At 37.5% G+C, this 25,606-nt stretch overlaps 2 protein-coding genes across 12 annotated transcripts in view; one reads left to right on the top strand and one right to left on the bottom strand.

The window, feature by feature from the left end:
- The first annotated feature begins 4,808 nt into the window (after positions 1 to 4,808).
- Positions 4,809 to 8,850, top strand: LOC117012211 (protein FAM136A-like). The gene is made up of 2 exons (XM_033088251.1): positions 4,809 to 4,813; positions 8,430 to 8,850. Exons 1-2 carry the CDS (start codon positions 4,809 to 4,811, stop codon positions 8,848 to 8,850), a joined length of 426 nt encoding a protein of 141 aa, XP_032944142.1.
- A 6,938-nt stretch (positions 8,851 to 15,788) lies between these two features.
- Positions 15,789 to 25,606, bottom strand: part of SGCE (sarcoglycan epsilon) — a 63,935-nt gene continuing 54,117 nt past the window's right edge. For 4 of the 11 annotated variants that reach the window (XM_033088811.1, XM_033088808.1, XM_033088799.1 and 1 more), the window contains 3 exons: positions 19,054 to 19,097; positions 18,146 to 18,180; positions 16,033 to 16,315 (listed from right to left, as the gene is read on the bottom strand). In XM_033088811.1, the coding sequence (XP_032944702.1) occupies positions 16,265 to 16,315; positions 18,146 to 18,180; positions 19,054 to 19,097 (130 nt within the window). In that variant the 3' untranslated portion in view covers positions 16,033 to 16,264. Of the gene's footprint in view, positions 16,316 to 18,145; positions 18,181 to 19,053; positions 19,098 to 25,606 lie in introns of all 11 variants that reach the window. The other 7 variants (XM_033088801.1, XM_033088809.1, XM_033088800.1 and 4 more) reach the window with 5 other exon arrangements.

The raw sequence follows: 25,606 nt of genomic DNA, 5'->3' as shown, positions 1-25,606 counted from the left end.
AATGAAAAATCTGACATTTTACATCTTAGCAAAAAAACGGTATCAAGATTCTTATTCCAAATTTAAGGTAAACCGAGAAGAAAAATATTGTAACTAAATTTATTTTCCCTTTATTGTTCATTTCCTATTTTAAAATATCTCCAATAGTATAAATGTTTCTGTTATATTTAAAGGCTTATGCCATCATATGATAAAAATGAATAAACTTTGGTTCTATATCTGGAATTTTTATTTTATTTTAATTCTTAACCCTCTTTGTTCTACTTTCTGTTTAGTCACAGTAAGTGCTTGATTTTTTACTATAGCGTTTTTCATAACTAGGCCAGTATGTTTGTTTCTTTTGTTTGACAAGTCATAGGGTGAAAGTCCTGCTAATAAAAGAAATAGATTCTCTGTGAGACTAGACTAACCAGCTTTTGGACAATAATGTTTGGAGTGGCAAGATGTGGTTTTCCTAGGTTATTCAGAGGGAAAATAGTGATAGCATCTCTGGTACAGAGAGACAAGACTAGAATGAAAACCCCAAATTTTTCTCTCCTCACCTCCTTCCATGTCATCCTCACCTCAGGACACTATCACTGGAAGAGAAAAAGTGATGGAAAAATATTTAATTGAAGTCTTAGCGGCACTTTCAAAACACATATGCATGCAAGGGATATGAAGCTGGCACACTTTCTCAGAGACTACAAAATTAAAAATGGAACCTATAGAGAAGTAAAACATGGGCAAGAATATCCAAGAAAAAACTTAAAGAGTAATGGAAGGGGTAGGACTTGTACAATTGGATATTTAGACACATAATTACGTTACAGTTATATCAGTGTGGAATAATAGATGCAAGAATATATAGATTAATGGACAATACGAAACAAACATTTTAATTCTGAAGATATTAAAATAAGGTAATAGTTTGATTTCACATTACTAGGGAAAGGTAGAAATATTCTTTAGTTCCAAAACATTTGCTTAACAGTGAGGTGGGGGCCTGTCAATTCCTTTTCTTACTCTATATGCCAAAAGACATTTCAGATGATTAATGGATTAAAAAGAAAAAAAGTAGAAAATGTATGTGAGTATCTCAAGATGAGAAAAGACCCACTAAGGATAAAGCAAAAGGTAAAACCAGAATTGCTACATTCCATTACATAAAAATTTAAACCAGTATGCCAAAAGATATCGATAGAAGACATACAAACTGGAAAAGTTTACATCATGAGTATTTGACAAAAATTTAATATTCTGAGTATATATAGAGCTCTTGAAGTTTAGAAAAACCAAGGTACTTTCCAAATTTTAGTTGGTTCTTGATTAATTCTATACAGAAAGTCACTTCATTCAGATACCCTGATGTACTTTACATGAATAATTTAACTTGGAAAAACATCAGAACATCACAGTACTCAGAGCTAGGCTTTCTATGGATGCTTTTCAGAAGTTGGCGAGAGGGGATTTTTTTTTAAATGGCCTCTATGTTTAGTTACGCCTTCCTTACATATTTTCCAGACTAATATTTATTAAGATTCGGTTATATTGAGCAGAAATTTGGAAACTCAATAGCCCATCTGTCTGTGTGAGAGTACATATTCATTTTTTTTTTTTTACCTAGAGAGAATCTTGACCAAGCTCTAGAGTATTACCTCAGAAAATACTGATTATTGGACTCAAACTTCCCCAAAAGATGTCGCTCCTACACTATTATAGTTCAATGTCCTATTAAGACTACTTTTTTCCTAAATCTCTTGAATAGCAGAACTCCAGGTATAAGATATTCAGTATTTAATTGCCAGCTACCTAATATCTATCACCTATGGGATTGGCTGTGGCTAACAGTATCGATAAAGGAACATTAAAGATTTGCTTTTTTATCATTTCCTCAGATCCTTTAAAATGTACTCCAGAATTAAGTCAGGCAAGCACCTAACAACGTCACCTGTACAATATCTTCTTTATGTACCCCTAGAATTTCTCTTTGGTTTGAAGCCATGGGTCAGCATTTGCAAGACACTATACAAAGCAGTTATATGAAATTCATCATTGTGTCAACTGTAAGAATGTTGTTGATTATGTTACACAATGGCCTCTTTATGTGACTCTCAAAGGTTATTTCGTTCTGGACTTTGTATTGGAATATATATCTTTTGGACACTGTGAGTTGGCTTTTCACATTTGCTGATAAAAAACTAGAGCTAAATTTGTGTTCCATCCCACAGAACAGGGCACTTTGGTCTTCAATGTTTTTATTAGCCTCATTCTTGGCCCCCTTTTCCTCTTCATCTACTTCAAATGATGTTATCTGGCTATATTTCGTCTAGCCCTGTGAGCCACCTTACACTCTTTTTTGGAACAAGGCAGTGTGGTGGTCCTAAGTGTTTCTTTAGGCCACACCAGTCAGCATGAGCAATAGAGACATACCCAAGTAGCACATAAAATGTCCCAATAGCAAATGTTCACAGTTCTCCACAACTCTCCCTAAAAACAAGGCTGAGAGTTCTCCTTCGGTTCCCTCCATGTTGTTTTCTGTCATCTTAGCCGATGCTGTTTCCTCCTGTATATTTTTTAAGCATTACCAAAAATTCCAGTGGTAGCTGTGCTGGTTCCTTCCCTAACTGCCATTTCTGTTTCCATTTTGAAGCTAACTGCTCTGAGGAACCGATGGCCAGGCCACAGCCTCGAGATGTTGGTACACATTTGCCCTCAGGACAGGGCAGTGACCTCTTCTGTGGATACTTGCTTCTTACTGCCACATTGTCATGCTATTGCTCTGAGAGCATCTGATCTGGTGGTGAGTGGCTTCATCTTGGACCATGAAATAAGATGTTCACTCCCCACTGGAATGTAGTCTCAACTGTCCCTTTTCCTGGAGGGTGCTGGAGGATACGGGAAAATTTCTCTGTTTCTCGTGGCTTTCGTTTGCCTAGCCCTTCAGGAAAATTTGAGGCACCATAACAACCTGACATGATAGTGCTTAGGAGAGTAAGGTTGCCCCTTGCTTAACCCTCACTCTACACATAGCCGCCTTGGGAGAAACAGCAGTATTACCTTTAGGGGGCTCTTATCCATGAATTCCCCCTGTGACCTATGGCAAAGTGAGCAGTGACCCTTGGCAGATGAGAGTGGCGAGAAGAAAAGTGAAACTTGGAGGAGACATTGAGTAGATCACAGGAGGTTACACTACTTAGCCCCTTTTCCATATACCTTAAAAGAAGGCAATGTTAAAGAGGCCTATTCCATGCAAAGGCCAGGAGGCCTCCTGAGGAGATGATATTTAAACCTTGGGAAGTTCTCATACAGAGCTAAGGAATTCTTCAAGGGAGAGTAATTTTTCAGTAGTTGGGTCAATAGGAGAATCAAGCCATAATTAGTTATTTTCAATTGTTTCTTAATAAAATGCCTATTGATTTCCTTTATCCATACGTAACTTAAAGCTTGTCTTTTTCTAGGTAATCTGTAAGTGTTCTTTGTGAAGTAAGGATGATAACCCTTTGTCCCTTCCCTTCCTTTCCCTTCCCTTCCCTTCCCTTCCTTTCCCTTCCCTTCCCTTCTATTCCCTTCCCTTCCCTCCCCTTCCCTTCCCTTCCCTTCCCTTCCCTTCCTTTCCCTTCCCTTTTCTTCCTTTTAAATGTGCCACCATGGGCTTTTGGTGAAACCTTCCTTAGACCTTTTATGGAATGAAATGACTGAGTCTGTGCTGTGTGGAGCAGAAATTTCAGCCCTCAGTGGCCCATCTGCCTGTGATTAAGACCAAATTCCAAGTGTTTTTCTGATCGGCATCTTGGCCAGTTCTTTCCTCCTTTCACAGCTCGTCATGATGTAGCAGTATGAGGGTTCTTCTGGTTCCCACAGGCAGAGAAATTGTTTCCCCTATCCCTAGGTCTCTGAATGTTTAAATTTTCACACTCAATCAACCAGAGTAGCTGTACTCCACATATCACCAGAGAGGTTTTACATTTTTATGTTTGTTTTGCTAACTATAATATTTAGTCTTACTAAGTCCATCCTGTTTTAGATTGATTATTTTGTTGATTACTCTTTATCGTTGTGATTAATTTTTCTCGTTTCTAACACGTCTCAATCATTCAGGTTTTATTTCTTTGCTACTGATTTAAACCTTTAATGCCCTGCTTCTACCATTCCAGTGGTTATCTTTAATTCTTTCCTCAGAGTTCTAATATTATCAAAGATGAGACACGTAAAAGTAACAGGCATATTAGTGGAACAAAAATTAAATTTGCCCATCACTTCCCACATGAAGCATGTGTACACTTCATTTTTGGCAAGGTGCTAGCCTTGAAAATACCAGGGGAGATATAAGGGGCTATCAGAAAGAAGACACCAGAGGATTGGTAAACCTCTCGCTCAGCATTCTGGTCATCTTTAAAATACCAGGGGAGATATGTGGAGATATCAGAAATAGGAATGTGTACAGCCTGTGTCCTCCAGCTTCCTCTTTCAAGGTCAACTTCCTTCGTTATTTCTTAGTATGGATTTCTTTTTGAATAGGGAATATATTTCAATGATTCAAAAAACAAAACATATTAAAGGCAGGTAGTGGAAAGTTTTATTTTCCTCCACAGCCCCTTCTCTGTCTAAATCTCATGACACCTTCTCCCCCATTACATGTCGCCACTTTTACTAGCTTTTTATGTATTTTTACAAAGTTCCTTTATACAATGTAAGAAAATACCATTCTTATTTCTCCTCTCAACAAAACATATATCATATGTTTTTCCACATAGCAATATCCCTTGGAGATCTTTCCCTATCAATCTATAGTTTCCCCGTTCTTTGTTATCATGGCATAGTGTTATATGGCGTGAGTGTCACGTAATCTATCCACCGTTTCCTTATGGATGCCTGTTTTGATCCACCATTCCCTTATTAATAAGAAAAACCATTTCCTTATTGATTAATTCCAACCAATTAGGATCACAAATACTACTATAATGAATAGCCTTCTTTATATGTCATTTTCCACCAATATGATTATATATGTAAGGTAAGTTCCCAGATATGGGACTACTGGGTCATATAGTAGATGCGTTGTTAATTTTGATATTTACAGCACGCGTGCCCTCCTTAGGGACCCTGGTGATGTACACTTCCAACCAGCACTGCACCCGGGCTTGTGTCCTACAGCCTTATACCGTATCACAGTGTGTCATCAAATCGATCATGTCATATACTTCAAAGCAATACATATTTCCATTTCTGTGAACATTTTGCTTAGAGGGTTTGCCCGTTTATCTATTGTGGGTCCTTTTCTTATCAACTTAGAGGAATTCTTTACATGTTTGGGAGATTAGCCCTCTTTCTATGATATAATAGAAATACTTTTCCTCAGTCTGTCTTTTGCTTTGCTTATGGTGCTTTTTCTTTATAGAAATTTTTAAAAAATATAGAGAGAGAAGAATTTGTCAATATTTTATGACTTCTGGATTTTGAATGGTGTGTACCTAATGAAAGATTTCCCCACTGCACAGCGAGAAAAGAAATCAGTTTAATTTTTTTTCTATACCTTATTATGGGAGGTAGGGAACCAACTTAGTTTTGTTTCAGATGACTACCTACTTGCCAATACTATTTATTAAATAGTCCATTTTTATTTCATCACTGTTTTTGGATGCTACCTATAACATATACTAAACTCATTCATGTGTATGGGACAATTTATGTACTTTTTACTCTGTATCACTAGCTATTCATGCAACAGCCCCACAGTTTACGTTATAGAAGCTTTATGGTATGTTACAGACGCTCCTCAACTTACCATGGGGTTACATACTGAAAGCCCATGATAAATTGAAAACATTATAAGTCAAAAATGTATTTAATGCACCTAACCTACAGAACATCACAGCTTAGCCTAACCTACCTCTTTAGTTTCACAGCTACACAGGTTGAGGGGAATCATACTTCAAGACCTGCACTTAATATATCACATCCAGGAGTCTCATTTTCATCTGATTTAAATAATGTTGGTAATGAGATTTTGAAGTTTGAGCTGATAAGATTGTGAAATTTAGATTCAGTTGATGAAATTTTATTTATTTATTTTTCACTTTGAGCAGATGCCGTAACAGGGTGAGACTCTTGAGAAGATTGGGAAAGAAGCAAATGTTTGGGAAGAATGTGAACCTTTGGTGACAAAAGGGAGGACTGTGATAGGCAGAACTGTAAGATAGCTCCCAATATTTTACCCTCGTGATGTGATTATATCCTGTATAACTCCCTCTCATTGATTACAGAAGGGATTAATGAATATGGTGCAAGTGAGTTACAAATCAGTTGACTTTGAATTAATTAAAAAAAAAAATTATCCTGCATAAGCTTGACCTACTCAAGTGAGCCCTCAATAGAACAACTGAGCTCTTTCTGAAGGGAGAGATTCAACATGAGAGAGATTCTCCGCTGGCCTTAAAGAAGGAAATACAGTAATCTCCTCTCACCCACAGGGGATACATTCCAAGACCCCATGGATGCCTGAAGCCACGGCTAGTATCGAACCCTATATATACTGTTTTTTCCCTATATATATATACATACCTACAATAAATTTTAATTTATAGGTTAGGCACAATAAGGGATGAACAACTAATAATAAAACAGAACAATTATCACAATATATTGCAATAAAAGTTATGTGAATGTGGTCTTTCTCTCTCTTCAAATATTGAACTGTGCTCACCTTTTCACTTAAAGGAAGCACTTTACAGCTTCTCTTTGGTGTATTGGAATTGCCAGCATCACTAATCTTGTGCTTTGGGAACATTAAGTAAAATAAGGATTACTTGAACACAAGCATTGTGATACCATGACAGTCGATCTGATAATCCAGATGGCTACCAAGTGACTACCAGGAAGATAGTGTACAGAGTGTGGAGATGTTGGACAAAGGGAGGATTCACGTCCTGGGCAGGATGGAGCAAGACGGTGCAAGATTTCATCACGCTACTCAGAATGATTTCATTCAATTTCAATGTGCAATTGAAAACATCTGAATTGTTTATTTCTGGAATTTTCCTTTTAATATTTTTGGACCATGGTTGACCATGGGTAACTGAAACCACGAAAAGCAAAACCCGGATATGGGGGACTACTGTACTATACTGTGAACAACTACATAAGGGGCTACATGGTAAGGGACTGAGAGCAACCTCTAGGAGCTATTACAATCCCCACCTATAGCAACCAAGACAACAGGGGCTTCAGTACTACAACCACAGGGAATTGAATTCTTCCAACTATCAGTGAGCTTGGAAGAGCACCCTGAGTCTTAAATGAGGTCATAGCCCAGGCCAACACCTTGATTTCCACATGGTGAAACCCTGAGCCGAGGTCTCACCTAATCCATACCCAGACGCCTGAACCATGGAATCTGAGATAACACACCTGTTGGTCTAAGCTACTCAACTTGTGATAATTTCAATACAGCAGTTGAAAACAAATCAGTGAGTCCTATATGTCTCCAATGCTTCACTCTTTCAAAAAGAAGTATCTACTGTATTTATCAAGTCCCTGTCTCAACATTCTGTGTTGAGTTGTGGGAGTTGGGGCAGATTACTCACAGTTTTAGTATATGTCTCCGTATCAAGAAGAGCCACATCCAAGGAGAAGCATCTGAACCTGATATAGGTCATAGAATCCTGTACTTTGTTGCCATATTTGGATGAAAATTTGGAGTCTTGAAAGGGGTTTAGTGTATTTTGCATGTGGAAGGTTCCAGGTTAGTATACAAACTATGGTAGATGGATTGCATCAATGGTCTCCATTAATCGTCGCCTCATATTCACAGTCGCCCCTGTAATCTTATATTTTTCTCTCACTCTGATTTAGGGCTCAGCCAGTTACTACTTACTTTGACCTATGGAATATTAGCAAATGTGTCACAAAGAGTGGCTTGAAAGAAGAGGCACACTTTCTCCTAATCCTTTGTATGATTGAGTTACTCTCTCTGTGTTTCTGCTGGACATGAGACCCTGTCCATGGCAGGCTAATTAAAGGAGATAAATGTGGAGGAAACCAAGTTTTCCCACATCCCAGCTGAGGTCATCCTAGATCAGCCAGTAGGTGGCCAATTCCAGGACATATGAGGAACTACAACTTAGACTAGAAACTTCTAAGCAATCCCCGCCTACATGGTTGACCCACAGTGACCTGAAAAACGCTTCTTGTTTTGGAGGTGGTTTGTTACACAGCAGAATTGTTGCAGGAAATCACACGTCAATAAATAAAATGCGTAGCATAACCTAGTTGAAGGATACATCTCCCACCCTGTTTTTTATTTTTAGGTACTTGGCATTTCTCACAAAATATTACAGACTTTACAGGCTTGTGGGCCACTCTGGTGCATGGTTTACGAACATGACAGATCTGAGCTCTGTTTAGAAACGCCTTATGGCCATATGGGTACCAGTGTGACCACGTGCAAGGCGAGGTCCCCACACGGAGCTGCCAGAGCTCCAGGTGCAGGAGGCGGTGGACTCCGTGGTGAAGAGTCTGGAGGGCAAGAACATCTGGAAGATGCAGAGTCTCATGTTCCGGTGCAGCGCCAGCTGCTGCAACGACAGCCAGGCCTCCATGCAGCAGGTGCTCCAGTGCACTGAGCGCTGCCACGTGCCTCTGGCTCAAGCCCAGGCCCTGATGACCAGCAAGTTCAAGAAGTTCCAGGACCACCTGGCTAGGTGCATCATGCATTGCAACGGCAAAGCCAAAGAGTTAATAGATGCTGGGAGTAAAGAGCTTCAGGTGACGTGGCAATTGGGGAGTTGTGTGACCCAGTGTGTGGATGACCACACGAACCTCATTCCACCCATGACCAAGAAGATGAAGGAGTCTCTGTCATCCATTTAAAAAGAGAAGTCTTTGCCATTGGCCATCGTGGCCGAGGGCAGGCATCTATTTAAGAAGAAGAATGAGAATTTGGGTCTTTTAAGCAAAGTTTATGAAAGAAATTAAGGATGGCAGCAAGTTCAAGGCATATGTCACTTGCCTCCGGACACTGCTTCCTTTATATTTTAATTCTAGAAAATGAAATGGAAAAACTGGTGCTAAAAGTTGAGTCAGAGAGTTTTTGAGAGCCTAAATTTCTAGTGGCGAGTGCTTATCCTCCCTTGTACGAGCCAGCACCTTCTGAGGTACCAGATTCCTCTTTGTACACAGGTGCCAACAGGTTGCTCTAACCTGCCAACAATCTAGCGGGGTGTGAGGAGAGCTGTTTGTTTGTTGCTACCCTCCTGTTTACCAGAAGCATCACACCACTTTCCATAAGCTGTAAAACAAAATCCATTAGGTCATTAATTTAAAAGGGAAAAAACGTTTCTGGGTCTTTTGTTTTGCTTGGTTTTGTCCTATATACAAAGGCATGAAGTTGATTTAAGATGTGGAGTTCGGAGTGGTAGTTTGGATAAGAACTTTGAAAGGTTCTTTTGGATATCCGTTTCTGGCCATCAAGATATGGATGTGCATTTCTTAAAATTCTCACACATTACATCTTTCAGCCTGGAACAGTCCAAAAACATGATGTCACACTTGGTATGGGAAGCAGACCTTCCCTCTCACTGGCTCCCATGATGGGCCCTGAGGCTGTCTGCAGCAGAGAGACAGGACAATTTTGCAGTGACACTCTCCCTTGAAGGGAAAGGGCCTTTTGATTGTGCTATATTACCAGTATCCAGGAATGAACAGTCAAAGAGGAACTGTTGGCTGCTTAATTGAGTTATAAAGTACCATTTGGAAAAGACCTGGTTTTCAGGAATGAAAGCTACATCCAGTGTTGCTTACTTAGCCACCTGAAATGATATAGTCCCACTGAGACAATCCCTTGGCAATAGGAAGGTCAAAGAAGAAAAAGTAAGCAACTCGGGTGAGCTGTGGCTCCTTTAGAGAAAAAGAGGGGCAGACCCCCATTACCAAATACCACTTTTGCCTGGGGCCTTGATAACATGTAGTGTTCCTACACCAGCTCTGGCACCTTACTGTTTTGATAAGGACCGTGTTGCCTTTTGACCAGCTTATTACTTGAAATGATAATATAGCTTGTCTGTGCTGTTTCAGGACTGTGATATATTTTCCTAGTGGTCTAGATTTAAAAAATAAATAAGGTTTAATTTTTCCTTCAAAAGAAAGAAAGAAAGGAAAGGCCATAAGTGTCTAATCCGTGATGACCATCTATCAAGATGAAGCATTAATGTCCATTGCTTTGTCTCACTAGGAACTGCACGGTCCGTTCATAAAGAACTCATCTGTGTCAATGACCCTAACTACTTGGCTTGGCTTAAGATTGCATGATCTCAAATTCGGATCCCTGAACACAAAGAGAAAGCAATTTTAATTATTCATTTCAATTTTCCAATAATTTTCCAGCATAAGGAATCACCATAGATAAATTAGGTCATAACTGACTATTTACTTTTGAAATGTGTTTATTCTTCTTTAGGTTTGTCTAAGATAGCCCCGTTACACATTCACCTAAAACAAGACCCCTGGACTTCATTATCTTTATACGTGACAGAACCTTTGAACACTTTGCACTGATATAGATATTACCAACCATTTGTATACATACCTAGTTAACATTTTACTAATACTATCTGTTATAGCCAATAAAATTTGCTTCAGCTGCTTACCACTTATATACACAAACTTATATACACAAAAATTTGGCAAATGACATTGAAATGACTGAGATGGCACATGTACTCTACTCTTTACCCTAGTAAGATTTGGCCTTTGTAACTAGTAAAAAAAAAAAAAAAATTCAAAACTGAATTCTTGATTTTATCCTTGATATATATTTTTTTACCCAGCCTTCTCAAACTCAGTAAATGAATCAAAAACATATACAGGAACTAAGTCCACGGCTCTCAAAGTCAACTTGATTCCTCGTTTCCCCACATTTCTAATCTGTCAGCAAATCCTACCAAATCCATGTACAAACTATTTCTCAAACACAAACACTTCTTATCCATTTTTTCGTCCCCGTCCTGTTCCTGAACAGTTGCTCTTCTTTCCTCTGCATTAACCTCTTGCCCTCTTATCCATTCTTCATATTCTAGTTAGAGTGCTGTTTTTAAGACGTTCTGAGTTCATTTAGTATTTTCCCTGCCCCAGCCCTGAAAGCAGCCATTTCCTCAAGAAGCTCTGGCTTCTAGAAACCAAGATTTGGCTGCTGGGTGTTGTGGGTATTATTGCTTCTAGGTTCTCTCAGTGGATAGAACAAGGAAACATATAGATGATGTATACACACACACACACACACACACACACACACACACACACACTATCTTCTCTCTATCTGTTAAAAGTTATAGGTTCATACTTATCGCTCCAATTCCATTACAACACTACAGAGTTCATTTTAGCCTTTCCCCTTTCCAGATTGTAATTCCCTTCTCCAAAGCTGAGAAACACGACTCCCATTACCCACAAAATCTTTACCTATTTGCACAATCCTACAAGATAAAATCGTTTTCAGAATTGTGAACCCATACTACAGTAAACAAAAACAAACTTACTAGAGTAGAATATTTATTTGTGGTTCTTTGGTTTTTACCTTAAAGCAAATAGTCAAAACACTATATGACAATTACATAAGCTAGTTCTACCCCCACTACTTGAGTGTGATTAAGTTATTCATTGTACGTACCACTGGATTCATTTGTTTTTGTTTGTTTTTTTGGGGGGTGTTCCCATTAGTAGGATATTTACTTTTCTTTCCTTTATCTGAGTATGTGAAACATTAATATGGCTCTACATCAGAATCATAACAAAAATACTCAGGGAAGAATTACTCCTCTGCTCCCATCCCTCACCCCAACTGTTAGCCTGAACCTCAGGCAGCTGGGAAGATCATAAATTACCTCTAATTGTTTTCACCAAATGCCCCACGGAAAAGATTTTTCTTACTGGGTGAGGTCTGAGCCTGGACAGCCTTGCAAGTGGTTATCCAGGGAATCACCAGACAGGTAACATAATAATGACAATTGATTTGGAATGAGGTTTTGAAGGAACTCCAACTTCATTCTGTCCCTTTTGGTGGCTACCAGACTGTTGTTGGTTTACCCTGACTGCAGGCAGTTTGTTTTCAAAGCTACCTTGGAGCTGGAGAGGAAAGGATGAAAATAGGGCAGGTTAAAATGCCAGGAAGCTTGCTGTTCTTACAAAGATTCAACTGCATTTCTATGATAAACCCTCCCCACATGCTATAAGCCTTTGGTTAACTCCCAGAGTTTTGAAAAAGTTTATTTTGACCATTTTTTGCCAGTTTTCTCATTTACAGAGGAGAGAATTTTCAGTGGTCTTTACTTCACCATTTTCGCTGACCCAAAGTGGTTTTTAAATGTAAATGGGTTCATGTTGCTTTTCGATTTCAAATGCTTAATTTCCAGTGCTCTTAGAATAAAATCCAAAATCCTTCATAAAAGTCTGTAAGACTAATAGGGCTCTGTTTACATCTCCAGAATTATCTTTTTTTTTTTTTTTAAGCTATTGGTTTCTTTGTGGGTTTTTTTTTTTGTATTTTCAATATGATTTAATTCTTTTCTTAGTTATTTTTATTGAGATATAATTGACATAACACTGCGGAACTTTAAGGTGTACACCATGTTGGTCTGATACATTTGTACCCGAATCATCTTTAATCCCACTTCCCTTTCACTCTGTACTCTCCAGCCATGCAGAGCTCCTTTACATTGTTGAGACCAACCTATCAGAAAACCCAACCCAAGTGCCTACAGCACAAAGAACCGGTTTCTGACCATTTTGTTGGTTCCCCTCATTTCTGGTCCAATGGCCTTATTTTCACCCTTGATCCAAGTAGTGCATTAGGAAAGATTACATTCCTTTCTCAGAAGCCCCAGTATAACTAAACTGTATTTCATGGGCTCTACTGGGTCAGAGGTCTAAACCATGTCCAGAGGGATTCAGTGTTCTGATTCGCCAGACCTGAGATCTTGTTGTAGGTATGGAGTCAATTCAAGTGAAAGCACCTGAATTGGAAGTATGGCAAGGAATTGTTGCCTAAAGAACAGTATGGAGAGTTGCCAGAAGGATGAATAAATGCTGGACAGAGACTACAACCACTGTGTTCCATTCCGTTACCTTTGTGTCCATTTCACAGGATTGCTAAGCATGACTGGCACAGGATCATTTTTCCAATTTTATCTTAAATGTTTTCTCTTAAGATAAACCTATTTCAATCATTTAATAAATAGCTGCTTTCCCCATTCTCTGTTACAACACTTCTTTAACCTTCATAGCCTTTACTAACTGACGTGAGACTGATTTCCTCAGCAAATATTTATTTAGCACCAACTAGTGCCAGACAGTATACTAGACTGTTTATTTTCTTTCATAACACATTATGCCTGTTTTATTTGCCGAGCATAATTCAATGCCTAGAACATAATAAGCCCTGAACAATTATTCACTGAATGAATGAAATGACCCTGATAACTTAATTCAATAAGATATTTTGATATGTTTGCGGGGGGGGGGGACGAGGGCGAGGGGAAGGAACAGGGATATTTTATTCTGTTAGACAAGTTTATCTCAGCCTTTCCTCATTGTTTGACCACTTAATTGGCTTTATGCACACACACGGACCCCAAATTTAGGTGATATAAAGAAGTTTATCACATAAAAATCACAGAAAAATTAAATGTTATATACCAATATTAGTAATATAAAATTAGTAATATGTGTCCACAATACACTAGTAGAAACTCTTAGGACCAGGTATATTTTAATATTCAATTGTTTTCAGGTTTTATTAATGTAATTAATATAAATTATGTCCCTTATATTATGTAACATATTCAGTAGGGTTAGGATAATATTCTGTTATGAAATGTTAAAAAATTTCTATAGCAAAACATCACACCAAGTAGGAGTAAGAAGACAAAATAGGCATCCTCATTTTTGTTTAAGTGAGGTTCTACCATTAAATAGATTTGTTCTGAACTTATGCAAACATCAAGATCTTTGGATTTGAGAATTTCAGATAAGCGATTTTGAACTTATAATCATATATTTTTCTACAAGAATTCAGTGCAATATTTCTCCAAAATATGTTTACCTAGCTTATTATATCTAGGCAGTTTTTTGTTGTTGTTGCTTCCACTGAATTAATAGTTCGAACTCGTAATTTAGGTTATTGGGAACGAAAGAACTATTATTTGCATAATTATGTTTTTCATTGTTATATGCAGCGATTAGTCCATAAGCACTCATCACGTTTTGTCCAGTCCACATTTGTGTAGCAAAGACAATGTTCATGTTTACCACACCATTTCCTCTTCCTGAGTACACAGGAAGATTACGTTTCATAGCGTCCATAGTAATTATGTTTGGATAATATGACATTACCAGCCAATGGAGTATAGATGAAAGTGATAAAAGCCATTTTGAAGCCTAACTCTTAAAAACATCCCACATGACCTTTCAGCTCATTTTTTTTTCCGTAGAAATCCTGGATATCATGTGTTCCAGATCATACAGCACACAAGATGGAGGAAGACAGTAAATTACACTGGGCTATGATATGAGTAATCAGTAAACTTTTACTGTATTAAGCCCCTGTGATTTCAGGGGTATATTTGTCATATTAACACAGCTCACAAAATAATTTTTCCCAAAATGAAAAATCAATCCTCTCATGGCAGGAGTTTTCAGTGAAAGAACAAAAAGCTCATCAAACAATTCTCATTTATATATTAACTTCCTGTATATCACAAGTTGTATGCTATGCATCAATGATTTCATCCCACTGCAAACTGAAATGTTAATTAAGAAGTACTAGTGATAGTAACTGCCTTTTAACATTGTATGTCAATGATGCTATGCAAAATCCAGCAGTGTCCCCTGATGAAGACATTTTTTTAATAGCTTGTTCAGCTTTCTCTCTAGGTTTCTCACCTCAAGTTTCTGTAGCATCTCCCAGCATCTATGCCCCAGGGTTTTCTCCAGACGACCAGGCTCTTGCTCAGCCTGCTCACAGCTAAAGCCCAAAAGTGCAAGGGAATTAGTGCCCCCTCATGCAACTCTGAACTATAGGATGGTAAGTCAGTGGATGAAAGTCTAAATCTCCTGTTACTTGGAGGGAAAATTCTGAGGTGTATTCTATATATTTATTAGACGGATCCCCAGGTGACTGAGTTCTGCTTTCCAGAATAAAGCTAGATCAATGCCACACCTTATTGTTGGCTTTCCTTCAGGACCTCCTAACCTCCTCACTCTTTCTGCTTCCACACTCTGGCTTCATGGGATCACCTTCCAAATGAATGACCTGTTTTGGGAGGGAACCAACCTAATTCAGTATTTCTGTTGTATTGCTGCCTTCTGTTGTATTCCCAACATCTATAGCAATCTTTGGCATATGTAAGTGCTCAATCAATATTTTGAATTAGATAACAGAATACTATTCAGCCATAAAGAAGGACATTCTGCCATTTGCAATGACATGGATGGACTGTGAGGGTGTTATGCTAAATGGAATAAGTCAGACAGAGAAAAACAAATACTCTTATGATCTCATTTGTATGGGGTATCTTAAAAGAAAAGACAGACTTGCTGTGAGGAAGCTCTGCTAAGCCTTGAAAGTAGTGTTATCGCAGGGCAGCCTGGAGTTTTGGAGCTAATTCATATCACCGTCGGCCAGTGACTATTGTCTTTTTGAGCAATAGCTCCTGGATTGCCTCTAAAACCAAATATCTGATAATGGAGTCAGGTAATTATGCACCTAGACTGCCTTTCGTGAACTAGGTGTCATCAGATCCACAACCCATAAAACCAGGTTTACCCAGACACTCCAAGTAGTGGTATACAAAAGAACAGGCTTTACGGGCCCCAAGGATAAAAGGACTATTTAAATGGCTTACTCACTTAGAACACAGAACACGGACCTTTTACATATTTGTAAAAGATTGCTGAATGAAGAATGACCACATGAACTGTTCTTTAGCAATGAAAGATTCCTGCTATATAGGAGGCAATCAAATACTTTCTGAAGTAAATTTCACCAGACATTAGGCTTCATTAATAATATTTATTTTAAAGATCACTTTTTATTGTAACAAATATAAAGTCATCAATGTTTTACAAATTGTCAAAAATGCTTTAAGTACAAAAAAAATGCATTAGTAAAATGAAAGTTATATTGTATTATTTGGTACATACTTAATACTGTCAACATGCACATCATATGCCGGAAAAGCTCATGCATTATTGGGAGAGAGAAGAAATAAGATATAGCTGCTATACTGTCTGATTATAAATTCATTGCTTCGGTCAGTTTCCTTTCTTCAGGGATTCCATTTACCTGTGACGTGTAAGAATGAGCACGGGCATGTGTTAGTCAGGGCATGGACACTTGTAGATTTTGAGCACAACAAATTACGGCAAGGCGTCATTTTGCTATCTTCTTACATATTTTAAAATCATGTCTCTGCATTTGGTGTAAAATGTTTTAGAAAGGAAAAATTCTAAATTAGTCCTCTCCTTCTTGGGCCAAAGCTATCTAATGTTCCAAAAGTCACAGCCTGAAAATTCCTCCCACAATAAACAAAAAGCATGCGGTTGACTGCGGGATGTATGACTGTACATTTTAATCCTGGCTTTTCAGCTGAGAAAATGAGAAAACCGGAAGGGGCATAGATCTTAATAGCGAGGGTCTGTTCCAAACTTAGGGCTATTGTCAGCTTTTAACTGCTCTATTACCCCAGCTAGTGCTTAAGTCCAAGATTACAACACCGGCAGCCAATTCATTTCTTAAAGTTTGGATGGTCCTTTAAAAGAAAATAACTAACTAAATAAAACAAACTTCAAAATATACTCTCCTTTGACAAATTCCATATAGTTAGCTACAAATAAAATTACTTGGTATTCCAGAGACAGACCTTGTGCTTAAATTACCTTCATAAAGAAAACTGTGACACTTAGCATAGTGCTCTGAGGTACTTGGGAAAAGCAAATTATTATTTCAAGATAATCATGCACAAATGTTGCTGCCTCTTTGTGATTCTACAATAACCAAGGTGGAGGAACAGAAAAGCTATTGTACCCATGAAATATGTAAACTGAATTCATGCATGTATGGACAGAACAACTTAGAAACTGAGAAACAAACTTTATTTTTTCATTCAAATGAATAGAATGGGAATCAAGAATGTAATCTGCCCATTTAGCTCTTCTCTCCAGGAGGTATAACTCTATTTGGTTTTACATTTACCAGAGGTAGAAACACAATACTCTATCACAATTACAAAAAATGTTAGGGTGGTCTCTTTCTCTCTCTTTAGCACTTAGATACTTTGGGGACTCACAGAAAACAAGAAGAAAAAAAACAACCAGGAGGAAATTGTACACTTTAGTCCATAATATGCTCCAAATTACAGAAAAATGTAAGAAAACAAGAAGGTAATAGGCTATAGTGTTAACTGAAAAGGAGACCAAAGCTTTCTTGATGTAAGCAAAATGCCTGCTCCCCAAAACTTATTTTAGAAAAATAATTTAGAAAATTAGGTTGAACGACAACCTAAAACCCCTCTAGGGAAATTCTTTGCCTCTTATCACGTTTGCTCAGGCATAAATTGTCTTGTATTTGGAAATGCTGCCTATTACTAAAATGCAGCACACTAACAGGTCCACTTGTTAAAAATATGCAACTATGAAATCAATCTCTGTAATATCATCTACTTAGGCTCCCAAGTAAAATCTGCATTTCTAAAATACTAATTTTTTTTTTTCACTATTTTGCTAGAAATTGTCTCCCGTCTACTTACTCCTTGCCTGAAATAATTAATAATCAGAGGAAAGAGATCTTAGGAGACATGGCAGTCTATGAGGTTAATGAGGAAGAAGTTTTAGCAAATCCGCTGTAGAAACAGTCTTTAAAAAGTTTTCCTGTTTAAGAAAAAGCCATGAAATTAGAGGTAGTAGGGATTCATTTAGTTCTTTGCTCTTTAGATAACACATATTTATAATAAAGTTTGTTCCTTCATCAATCTCCTGAATGCTTACATCAATATATTGAACAGTTTTGTTGAAACATGTTAGCATTTAATTAAAACAAGTAATCAAAATTGTGGGGTAAATTCTGATAAACGTTATCTCGTAATTAAAATCTGATGAACAACTTCATTATACTTGCCTCAAATCTTTGAAAAGTTGTCAAACGAAAATCTCCTTAAATTCCCGAAAGCCGTAATAAACAAGATAATTTTTGAATGAAAACATCCAATACATTTCTACATGTGCCTCAAGTTTTTAAGAGACTTACTTAATAGCTTCCCTACCACAATACCACTATTCATACTCAGAATTCCACATCCAACTTACATTTTTAAAATGTCTCTTGCTTTTCCAAAAGAGCTACAAAGGCATTACTGGTTGCCTGGCAATTAGAACTAAGAATCAACCACTAATTAGAAGACAATCATGAATTAAGTTACCTACTTGTACCGAGATGAATGAAATAATTGGCTGTGGAAATTTTTTAGGGACACTTGAAAGAAATAAACTTAAAGAAAGTATGTCTTAGGGAAATAGAATAGTCTAGGGAGAATTGTCCGCCATCTTGTTTTCATTGGTCATGTTATAACAGCTTTTTAAAGTGGCATTAGAACCACGTCAACCATTTCTCATTTATCCCCCTGAAGCCTCAGTGATTAGTTACAATGGTTTCCTTTTGTAAGAATCAGTTTCAAGCTGCTCACTTACTGAGACAAATCCTGGATACATCTAAGCTAAGAATCTTTCATACCATGGGGAAGAATAGGGAGCTTCGCTGAAGGAAGAAGATTTCATTCAATCTTCCTTAATTAGACAGGACCTCCATGGATGCTTTTGCTCTAAGATCATTTACCCTGTGTTTCACTCTGATGCCAGTCTATGCAATAATCAGCTATTATTCTGAGGTTCTAACTCTGAATAACGAATAACACAACTGTTTTACCTTACTTGGTGAAGCTAACGCTTCATAAATTATATAGTACATTAATTGTCTTTCAACCTATTAACTTCATCCATATTCAGTAACTTATTACTTTCAGTACTCACCTGTCGTCTGCTGTTGGGGAATCTGAGTCTGATGTGGCAAGTTCCTAGAAGTGATTAATATTTTTTTGAGTAAAACTGTGCTTGTTTACACACATGTAAACAAAGAGGAGACATCTCAGAATGAAAGACTTTATAGCTAGAAAGGACCTCAGAAATCATCTAATCCAGTACCCCATCCACCCACCAATGAGTTCATGGATGAGGAAACTGAAGTCTGAGGAAGATAAATAATAACAATATTGGTAACATTCATGGAGTTGCTACTACATGCTATATTCTACCTCACAATCACCCTAGGAGGTACGTATTATTTTTATATTAGTTTATAGATGAAAAAAATAGGCTTAGAGGTTCAAGGCTACACAGCTAGGAAGTAGTGGGTAAAGATGTGAAGCCAGGGCTCCAGGGCTTCTGCTTATACCTGAACACTTTCAGATCCAGGTCTAGAACACATGTACACACTCACACACTCTCATAGAACAACATATATAACCACTTTCATTCACTGTGTCAAACCTGTGCTCCTCTATCTCCATTCCAAGAAATGACACTGGCTATCCATCCACCTGCACTAGTCAAAGCGTAGAAGTTATCACTGGCCCTTCTCTCCCCTTCAGTCCTCACATCCAATCACTTAGTAACTCTTAACGACTCTCCTCGGTTTTTTCAATCTGTCCCCTTCTTTCCCATCTCCATTGCTAACTTGGTGGAAGCCATCACCATTTCTCATTTGGATCTTTGCAACTGACCTGAATGGATTCCTCATTCCTACTCATGCTCCCTTATAATCCACTGTGCACACTGCTTGCTGTCTGATGATCTTCTATGACACAAATCTGATTATGTCATTCAAATAACACACACTTTATTATTTCCTTATACATACCCACAAACTAAGTTTCAAGGTTTTTAGTGTGCCCCAGAAGGCCATCAATATATCTGGTCCCAACGTGGAGCCCTCCCTGACTGCTTGAAACAGAACCACCACCACCATGGCCCATTACCACCCAACCAGCTCCCATTTGTCCTTGCAAATTCAACTCAAAAGTTGTTAAAGTGAACATGTATTACTCTTATAATTTAAAAACATCCCACAGGAATGTTAACTAAAATTTTTAACTTATTAATTTTAATTTTAAAAAATCTCTCAAGTACCACCTCTTCTATGCCTCGTCCCTAAGCACCCCCTAAATACGTTACCATTTAACATGCTATCATACACACACTGATAGTCATCGTATTTTCCCTCACGTTTCATTGTCCCAAAGTGCCTTAACAGTAAGAACCATCCTGTTTGGTTTAGTATCGCCAACGATAACCATGCAATAAATAATGTTTGAACGAATACGTGCAAAAGTGAAGATACTAAGAAAGATTCACATAATACACATTTTTATCAACACACACACACACACACACACACACACATTTAGTTTCAAATTTTGATATTAAAATTAGTTTACAAAAATATACAATTTAGATGCTGTGTGGAAGAAATTTTAAGAGTCAGCTCCTTGCTACAGAGTAGGGCTTGATCCAAGCCAGGGATTTTCAAAGTTTTTTTGTTTCTCTTCAGTAATGAAATTCCTTTTAATTGAAATCCTAAGCAGAACTCTTGATATACAAAAGAGATACATGTGAGGTTTTCCAGGTTGAAACAAGGGAGCCAGAATCCTGCCTGCTTTGTTTCCTGTGCCCCACATGCTAGCCCCTGGAGTATTTCTAAGAAAACTCCAAGAAGCAGAGTTTGAAAACCACTGATCTAAATCATTTCAGCCAGGCAAATATTACATTCCAAATACAACCATCTAAGGTGGAAAACAGTACACACTGGTTAAATACTATTTAACTCTTAAATTAATCTATAGGAATGTTAATGACTGAATGATTTTTTTTAAAAAAAATTCAGTTCCATTTTAATATATTGTTAAGAAAATAACAAAATCGATTCTAACTCACTTTGAAGAAATTACTTCATAATTCATCTCCATAATTACATTCTTTTTTGCTATTACCCATCAGCCCTACTTATCCCTGGGTACTGGGTAGTTTCAGGGAGGTTTTGTTGTTGTTGTTGTTTTGGTTTATTCTTTCCATTTTACACAATGTATTTACACTGATTTTTATCATGAAAGTAAAAAGATTAATTTATCAACCACAAAGAGGAAATAAGTTCTAGATTTAAAGATGGGAAAACAAATATCTTTATTCCAGAAGTGAAAATTAAATTTCATGGGCATTTGGGAGGGGGTTACGAATTTTAATTTCTCAGATAAAACTGATTTGGGTCTATCCCACATTAGAAACTAACACAGCATCCTTTACACACACGCACACACACACACACACACACACGCATGCACGTACCCACACACGCCCTTCCTTATTTTTTATCATCTCTAGCTCTACCTAGCCTATTAATGGATTGAATCAATACATTTTGACAAAATTAAAATACCAAAGGAAGCCCTTCAGAAGCCCTAGATCAAGTATAACCAAAATTCAAAAATCAATGTTGGATGAAGTCATTGGACCCCCCCCCCCCATTGGCCAGCCCAACTTACCCTTCTGTGGAACACAGTTTGAAAATAACTGATCAGAATTAATCTATGCCCCATCATTTCTTCTCTACCTTCCATTTTTCTCTCTTCTGATGCTGAAAGTTTCCTTCCTTCCTTTCTTTTTTCTTTCTTCCCTTCCCTTCCCTTCCCTTCCTTTCCCTTCCCTTCCCTTAGCTTCCCTTCCCCTCCCTCTCTCCCTCCCTCCTTTCTTTCTTTCTTTCTCTTTCTTTCTTTCTTTCTTTTTCTTTCTTTCTTTCACTTCCTTCCTTCCTTCCTTCCTTCCCTCCCTCCCTCCCTTCCTCCTTCCTTCCTTCTTTCTTTCTTTCTTTCTTTCTTTCTTTCTTTCTTTCTTTCTTTCTCCCCTCCCTTCCTTTCTTTTTCTTTCCTTTTTTTTTTTTTTTTTTTTTTTAAAGATTTTATTGGGGAAGGGGATTAGGACTTTATTGGGGAACAATGTGTACTTCCAGGACTTTTTTCCAAGTCAAGCTGTTGTCCTTTAAATCTTAGTTGTGGAGGGTGCTGTTCAGCTTCAAGTCCAGTTGTCATTGCTAGTTGCAGGGAGCGCAGCCCCATCCCTTGTGGGACTCTAGGAATTGAACTGGCAGCCTTGTGGTTGAGAGCCCACTGGCCCATGTGGGAATCGAACTGGCAGCCTTCAGAGTTAGGAGCATGGAGCTCCAACTGCCTGAGCCACCAGGCCGCCCCCTTTTTTTTTTTTTTTTACATAGCAATAGGCTTGGCTAGGTTTGAAGAGAAATGATTGGTTGAGAAATCATTCCACACATAAACTAGAAGGAATCTGGAGAAGCTGTATGAGAAAGCAACTGTGTCCATTACATTGGTTTGGGGCTTTAAAAGTATCTGTACTGCGTGTCCCAAGTGGTTAATTAAGTTTGAGCGATGTACATGCACTCCTTACAACTTCAACTGAAACTTGGATGAGTTATATAAAAGTGCTCGGGTGTGCAAAATGGTGCTCAACAAAAAATATGTGGAGATTAAACTTCCCCAGAGTCTCCAACGTATGGACACAGAGCTCTGTTTTTGTGGTGGCCTCAACTCGTAACTACGTGTAAGCCTGTGCGTGTTAGTGTTCACATGTATCTATGCTAGGCATATTTGAAGTGTATTCCATTTAAAAGTTGAAGGGAAGTACCCCCATAAGAGCACTGCTTCCGGCATACTGGAAAAATGCCTATAACTAACTCTGCTGTAGTTAAGCAGCAGAGAACACAGTAAGGAAATAGAACCATTTCCATCTTTAGTGAAAGCAAGCTGCTAAAGGCAATTATACGGGAAAGTGGGTGCTGACATCAAATAGAAGTCCTATAATCCTTTAAAGAAAGGACCTTTGTAAAATCATAAAATTATTTAGAATAATTAAGTTATTGATGGACAAACAGAATGATTATTATGTGTAAATTGCATTACGTAGAAAAAAGATTTAAGAAAACTAATTCTCTAAATTATTAGCATCAATTATTTTCTAATTTTACTACCATTAATTACATGCATTTAAATAGAAAATTATGTAAATTAGTCATTGCACAAATTTCATTCTTTAAGAGGGCAAAGCTAATAACTTGCAAATTAATAAATAAGTGATTTAGTGGGAGCATGCAATTATTTATTATTTGTACAACTGTTTTAAGGTAATTTGACATTTTTGGATATCCTGTAGAGTAATTCTATGAGTAAGGGTAATGATTATCCACGCATTATACTCCCATTTGCTTGAAGACTCAAAAGCAAAGAAAGGTTAAGTGATTTGTATAAAGCCACAGAATCTATGCCAGAGTTGAAAATAAATGACAATTTAGTGATATGGAATACAAAATACTTCTCTTTTGAATCATTTAACAATAAAACAGTAATATATTTTTGAAATTTCCCAATTATTTCAACAAAATTGCCATTGCCCAAAGCTTGCTGATTTGGACCTTATAACTTTTACTAAGGCATCAGGCCATTATTTGGATTAAAGAAGGGAGAACACAAAGAAATTGGAATCACCATAATTTTACATTTCAAAACCAAATTTTAACTAAAATCAATGCATAAAGGAGAAAGGAGACATTCATTTCTTTTAATTTTCCCCCTGCCTGTATAAAGCCAAAAACAAGCCTGTATAAAGCCAAAAACAAGCCTGCCATAGCTTTAAAATGATGCAGTACAAACTTATATAAACAAAACCTATCAAAGAGATACGGCATCTATTGCTTTTAGTGTATACTTACTGAATTAAAAAAAAAAAAAGTCAATGGATCTGAAATGTCCTTGGCTGGTTAATACTTCTTGTCAACAGGAAATCATTATCTTGGTCCCCTGAAACATTCTTTTCAACTGATATTAACTTTTATTGAAACCTAATTTTTTATTTATGGAATTTTATTATAAAGTTAGTTCTCATTATTACCAAAGGGAAGACAAATGGAAAAATACTTCAGCTAAAATGATTAGTGACTAAATATCTTTAATTAGAAGATTTAATTCTACTTTTAAACTTGTTAATTTGCAAAAGATTAAACACAACTGACCTCCTGCTGTGAGGGAGACCCAATTACTCTGGATTATGTATTACGTTTTATGTAATCCATACAGAAAATTTTTGTATATCCAATTAAAATATTCCTAGAAAATGTTGGGACACTTCCCTCTATTAATCATTACATTCAATACTGTATGAAGATGCCTCTCACTCAGGAAAAAGACCGATATTAATGTTGGTATAAGAAAAGAATAAGGAGGAGGCACATCTATCCCCTGAAAGGACACATAATACATGACCAATTTAGGAACAGATTATTTTCTAGAATATTGAATGTTTGTCATCCTCCAGGCAATGCCTGCCATAAAATTGCAAAATGAGTGCAATTTCCCAGTGGTTTTTAGCTTTTCAAGGATTAGCGTTTCTCTGTCCCATCAGACACTGCTTCTAATCGGCACTCATGTCTCATCTCTCCCTGTCATTCTCCTCAGGCAGCTTAAGGAGATGTGCGAAGTCCAGAGGCTGATAAGCATAAACCCTCTAAGAGCCCCTACGTCCTAGAGAATATGCGGGACTGCCCCCTTTCACACTTTTCTTTCTGCACACACCCCCTGGGGGAATTAGGAGAGATTGTTCCTCTTTTAAAACTTTACTTGGTGTAAGAGTGTGAATAACAGCCTCCACCCCCAACCAAAATACCAGAAATACCAATCTGGCTTTCTGAATTCGAAAACCTGGGTCCTTTACGTGTTTAAATCAAGGATTCTCAACCGTTCTTTTTGCTCCACCATAACAGACACGTTCACGAGATTCCAAATCCCCAGAAGGAGGGCCCTGAAGTCTGTACGGTTAAGAACTCTACAGCTGACGGGGACCTGCAACTTGGTTTGGGAACGAGCAGGCTAGACTCTCTCTCAACATTCCTTTTAGGACCTAAAATTCCATGACTCAGCATTTGATTTTCTTAATTTAAATCATTGTAAAGCTTTATTTTTGAGGAACATCAGTCAAATCTGCAATAGATCTTTGGTCAAAGACATAATCACAACAATGATTCTTTGGGCAAAGCAAATTGTACGAATGGCTTTATCATGTGAATTCCAGCAATGAATTGTAATGATTCAGGGCATTGTCTATGGAGGAAAACATTCTTCTTACTATTAATGGTAACATTTATCCACTGAGCTACAAAGATAAGTGATTAAATACAGATGCAGAAAGCCTGGGTATACTAAGAGATGGCGGGGGGCATTCTACAGAATAATTGGCTATTCCTTTTCAAGACTTTCAAGGTCATGGGAAACAAGGAAGGTCTAAGACACTGCCCAAACCAGAGAAATCTAAGACACATACCAACTATTGGGCCCTGGACAGAATCTTAGAACAGAAAAAGGACATTAGGAGAAAAACTAGTAAAATCAAGGGTCGGGGGAGGAGTCTTAAGCATGGCTAATAGTAAAGCACCAATGTTGGTTTCTTAGTTGTAACACATGTAATAAAATAC

Source organism: Rhinolophus ferrumequinum, chromosome 20, assembly GCF_004115265.2.
Source record: "Rhinolophus ferrumequinum isolate MPI-CBG mRhiFer1 chromosome 20, mRhiFer1_v1.p, whole genome shotgun sequence".
Lineage (NCBI taxonomy): Eukaryota > Metazoa > Chordata > Mammalia > Chiroptera > Rhinolophidae > Rhinolophus > Rhinolophus ferrumequinum.
This window is presented reverse-complemented; position numbering and strand designations above follow the sequence as displayed.